This window comes from Apaloderma vittatum, unplaced genomic scaffold (genome assembly GCF_000703405.1).
Source record: "Apaloderma vittatum isolate BGI_N311 unplaced genomic scaffold, ASM70340v1 scaffold11964, whole genome shotgun sequence".
In the NCBI taxonomy this organism is placed as follows: Eukaryota; Metazoa; Chordata; class Aves; order Trogoniformes; family Trogonidae; genus Apaloderma; species Apaloderma vittatum.
Genome location: NW_009711007.1, coordinates 1 through 5,037, shown reverse-complemented (window position 1 = coordinate 5,037; position 5,037 = coordinate 1). Strand labels below are relative to the sequence as shown.

Genomic DNA, 5,037 nt, shown 5'->3' with positions numbered 1-5,037 from the left:
GATCTACATTTGCTTCTTGTTAGGCCCCAAAACAACTTGGCTTGGGAAAACAGTGTTTCATACAAAAACACAGACAGCTACGCAGTTGGTTTTAGTCTTTCATGGAAATAAACAGGTGGAGACAAATACCAAAAGATAACCTAAAATCCTTAAAAGGAATAAAAATACTGTGCTCATACATTCATTCTGTAGCCTTAGGAAAGTCAAAACTGGCCTTTCCTAGCAGCAGTGGGTATCTTCACACCTCAAGTGAGATGTCTTTTAGTTAAGTAGCTGGTCTTCACCCCCAGTGGCAATGGGTGAAATTGTTGAAGGGGAGGGTAAGGGACCCTGCCTTGCAGGCTCAGGTCATCCTTCTTTCTCACTTCTGCAGTATCTCATTTCTACGGTTATGGGTGCTGAAGCCCTCCCTTCCCCAATTAACTTTGCTGAAAAAGAATTAACCAAATATCTGTCCTTTCATACTTTCTTTCTATGACAGAAAACATGCAGGAGACACAAGCCCAGTTTTTAAAGTCTTTTCTAGGTTATCTTTTGGAGCCACTGTACAGCAAGGCAACAAATATTAATATAAGCTAGTTTTCTTCATAATTCTCAAAAATTCTTGCTCGCTCACTTCTCCATCTCCATCTCGATCAGCTTCGTCAATCATTTCCTGCAAAACACATTGTACATTTGATCAGGCACTGGACTCTGAACACAAGATCTTCATTAAAGCAACAATGTCTCAGAAGCACTTCATGTGACAACTGTGTATTTGATGGCTCTGGTGTTTCTGACCTCTCAGCCCTTTCTGTAGAGACATAAATTTCCTCCCAATCCTTAGGAGCTACACGATCGATCGATGCCTGTTAGAAAAGCTCTGGGAAATGACAATTTACCTGAAGTTCTTCATCAGTTAAATTTTCTCCCAGCTCCTTGGCAACTCTTTTCAAGTTTTTGAATGAAATTTTTCCTGTCCCATCATCATCAAATAACCTGAAAGCTTTCAAGATTTCTTCCTTTGAGTCCTTTTCACTCTAAAACAAAAGGTATTAATTAGAAAACACCAGACACCAAGATTATGCTTTCTAGTATTTTTTTATGTCTTCACAAGAATTTCTATTAAGAAACCCTACCATTTTTTGTGTCATCATAGACAAAAAGTCTTCAAAGTCAATGGTGCCGCTTCCTTCTTTGTCAATATCTGCTATCATTTTCTTAATCTCTTCCTTCTTTGGCTCAAAGCCTAAGGCACGCATCGCAACCTGTGTCAAAAAGCAGTTCAGTTAGGAGGCCACCACAAGTGTAGTGCCAGCAGCTGCACTAAAACTTGTTTAGTTTCCTCATCCAAAACTGTAATAATAATGTAATGCAATGAAAACATCTTGACATCTCTTACCAGCTTGTTTCATCTTTCCAAACAGTAACAGCATAGGTTTGTTATTCTTAAGACTCAGACATATTTTGTGTTTAGATCCATGAGGAACATGGATGTATTTCTGAAACCAGGAGAACCTTTTTGTGTCTGAATTAGGTAAATGTTCCAACCTACATAGTTCCTAAAGGGACTGGATTATCAAAACAGGTCTTCAGTGGAGGTTGGAGACTAGAGATGTGATCTCACTCCATTTGAAGGGCAGAATACTCAGAATTCTGTGCAGTTAACATACATATTCCAGTAGACAGAGAGAGAAGAAATCTATCTGCATAACTCTTGGCACTTCTGGCTAGGAGGTGGAGAGGAGGAAGCAGGAGGAGGAGGGAAATGACAATACTCCCTAACTGTCTCAGCCTCAGCAAAGCCAAGCCTGACTGCTGTGCTAGTTGAGTATGACTGTAAAAACAGTTTGTAGATATTTGCACAAATGCTTACTATTAACATGGTTTAAAACTAGGCTCTGGCATTTCACCAGCCTAGAGAAATGATTTTGTTACTTGGGTGTCTATTAGTCATTTCACAGTCCTGGCGTGCCAATGCTTCCAGTGTGTTTAATTCATTGACTGAAGTTTCAAGAACATGTAACTAGAGGAAGATTTGAACTGTGAGCATTTGTTCTTCCTGTATGTTCTAGTGGAAATCAGTAGTTACTATTAGGCAGAAATTTTCTTGCTAAATGCTCTTCTGCTGGAAAGTGCCAACACATCAGAAACTTTACATTTAACTGAAATGTGTTTTCTGACAAGTTTCTTACAGTGGGACAACTGAAAATGTTCCATGTTGTCTTTCAGAAAGGAACACTTTCTCTTGTAAAATATCCATTCTTTTAAATTAATTTTGAAAAAGAAAAACATAGCATTAAATAGTTGAGGCTAAAGTGTTTCAGTCCATTTAAAGACCAGTCTCTTATCACGTATCATCTGTGTTCAGAGAACATGCTTTCCTCCAGCATAAGTACTTCCAAATAAATCCTGAGATAAGCCATAGGCTTAGGTAACCCATGCTTCTAGGTTACACATGCAGAAGTTGAGGCAGGGTGTGTACGCGAGAAATCAAGCTCAAGGAGATAATTAAGATAAAAGGTTCACGCTTAAAATAATTATCAGACACAGTGAAAGAGCTGAGATTAATCCCCCCCGTGTACTACTGTGTGTATGCATGTGCATGCAAGCAATACCTGAACTGCTACTGAAATGCAACTCAGATCTCTGTTTTGTCCTTTTTTTTTAAATTAAAAAACAGGTAATTTTTGGATTGCATATATGATAATATGGTTATATATTTCCTGAGTCTGCAAAAACTGTGTTTAGTTCTGAGATGAAGAAAAAATTTGATATTCTGACATTCATCCCAGAGCAACAGAAGTCCAATTCCCAGAAATGGTGATCTTAGCCAGTCAGGAGAACTGTGTACTGTGTGTACCTAAACAGAGGAACTGTTTATTCTTTTAATGTTCAGATATTCAAAGCTATCTGACCTAGTACCCATGTATTAGAGAAGCCTGTCTGCTCTGAAGCATTACATAGAGAACTTTCTCAGGTTAACCAGGTAGTACACCGCAAATTCAGTCATGACAAGCCTTTACTCTTGTTCATTCTCCAAAACTATTTTAAAAAATCCAAACCAATTTTCTGGACAAACAGAAAAAGCAGCTAGAATTCTGAAACCAAAGGTATTCCCATCTAAGTAAAAAAAAAAATAAATAAAAATTTCAAAACCTTCAGTTCTTTTATGTCGATGCTTCCAGATCCATCAGTATCAAACAAATCAAAAGCTTCTCTTATCTCTTGCTTTTGCTCTTCTGTAAGTTCAGGTTTCAAGCCACTTTTCTTCCGTTGGGCTGTACTTAAGCCAGGTTTTCTATAGTTGGATGCCTTCAGAAAGCAAGGGAGAAAAAAAGATAAGAACTTGTCCACTCCAGGGAAAATTCAAAACACAACTAAATGATACAAATAACAGTAAAGCTGTAACCAAAGTGAGAGACATTCTGTGCTGCAAGTGATACAAACTGAGTATCTTGCTCATTTTCTTTGGTTGTTCTAGAAAGAAAAGAACCTGAAGATTTTTTTACTGGGGAATACACATTTGGTTGTCATGTTTTCTGTTTTAAACAGATCATCAGTTAAAGGAGTAACACCAGAAAACCAGGCAGGCAGTCTGAAAGCGAACCGTGCACTCAGATGACTAAGGCCCTCTGCACCTCCTGCTGGTCGCTTTGATGTATCAGGAGTGGTTCAACTTGGGAAACATGAGGAAATAACCCTGACAGCTAGAAAAGCTGGTTGTATAGCGTCTTGACTGTAAACGGGACTCAAATTCAGGCACTCCTCAAAGGCAGCACTGAAATGGGATCTCTAAGGGCACCTGCTCTGTTGTGAAGCTTGAAGGGAGCTGCATAGCTCTAGCGTGCCTGTCCACTGACTAGCTGCAGTGCCAGGTAACAAAATGCTGCAGTAGAAGCAAGATCAATGCAAAACGTGACCCATATGGACAAGTAATCTGCTTGGGCTGAACTGGTGCGTCATTAGCCAGGACACTCGTGAGACCTTGTCTGCTTTGGGTGTAAGCTGATGCAGCAGAACGTGTTCGCCCTCACATCAAACGGAAGTTTTCCTCAAGTCTAGGCTTTCTTCTAAGCCAGCAACACACAGATTTTAGTCCTTCCACTTCGTGGAAGGAAGAACAGTCCCTCCCACCACCAACTTTAACTGGCTGCACTTTGTAAGAGTAAACAGAACAAATACCAAGGAAGGAATTTGCTTCTAGCTACTGCTGAGCAATCTGTCTCCTCCCCTGAATCATTCCCATTTTTCAGCGGGGATCCCTCTTTCAAATACCCACTGCCTAAGACAGAACATTCCATTTTGTTGTATTTGGAAATGAAACTTCATTTTTTAACCCGATTTAACCTCCCAGGCTGGATTGCCTACCAAAGTGTCTGGCACACCTCCGAGTTTTCCCTGCTATTAACACAGGTATCCAATTTTTACTACATCTATTCTCCTCTGGGAGAAACCCACCTGACACCGTTTCCCGATGATAAAGAAAAAAACGCTAACACGATACCAGAACTTCTCTTCCGGCATCCTACATATACACCCACAAATCTGGTGAAAAGGTTGAAAATCCTGAAGAGTAGCTTCCTCTTCTATTTATTTTAAAACCGAGCAAATCCATTTTACGCTTCATCTACCGGCCTGGCCACTGCCATCTGAAAATACACGGGCTGGGGGCAGAGACCGAGCGAAGGGCAGGAGGCCAGAAAGCTGTGCCAGGATTAGCCAGGCCTGTTTCCCCCGGCTCACCCCAGGTGACGTCTTTTGGCGATTATCGGTGTTTTATCGGCGGCGTTTTTCGTAGTGGCAAGTTGCGGGGAGGGGAGAGGGGGAAGGAGGGGATAGTTCTTTCCCTTTGTGACCGGCCCCAACGGCTGCCCAAGGCCGGGCATCGGGCTCTGAGGCCCTCGGGAAAGCCCACCCTCGGCCGGGGCGGGAGACGCGGAGGGGCTTGGCCCCTCGGCAGGCAGGCGGCGAGGGGACGGTGATCCCGCAGCGGAGTGGGGAGGGATTAAGGCAGCGAAGGAAGAAAGGAGGGAGGGAGGGAGGGAGGGACGGACG

At 41.9% G+C, this 5,037-nt stretch overlaps 1 protein-coding gene across 1 annotated transcript; it reads right to left on the bottom strand.

Moving 5' to 3' along the window:
• Nucleotides 1–317: 317 nt before the first annotated feature.
• Nucleotides 318–4,868, bottom strand: LOC104272487 (caltractin). Its single transcript, XM_009867501.1, has 6 exons — nucleotides 4,726–4,868; nucleotides 4,441–4,507; nucleotides 3,139–3,294; nucleotides 1,119–1,247; nucleotides 882–1,019; nucleotides 318–655 (listed from the first exon to the last, which is right to left on the bottom strand). Exons 1-6 carry the CDS (start codon nucleotides 4,866–4,868, stop codon nucleotides 566–568), a joined length of 723 nt encoding a protein of 240 aa, XP_009865803.1. The 3' UTR covers nucleotides 318–565.
• Between the last annotated feature and the right edge of the window lie 169 nt (nucleotides 4,869–5,037).

Excerpts from the sequence above, each read along its gene's own strand:
- LOC104272487 (XM_009867501.1), bottom strand. The coding sequence starts at position 4,868 with ATGCCCGGCCTTGGGCAGCCGTTGGGGCCGGTCACAAAGGGAAAGAAC. Across the intron at positions 3,295-4,440 it reads TCATCGGGAAACGGTGTCAG|GCATCCAACTATAGAAAACC; the intron begins GTGGGTTTCTCC and ends TGCTTTCTGAAG. Across the intron at positions 1,248-3,138 it reads TCGACATAAAAGAACTGAAG|GTTGCGATGCGTGCCTTAGG; the intron begins GTTTTGAAATTT and ends TTTTTGACACAG.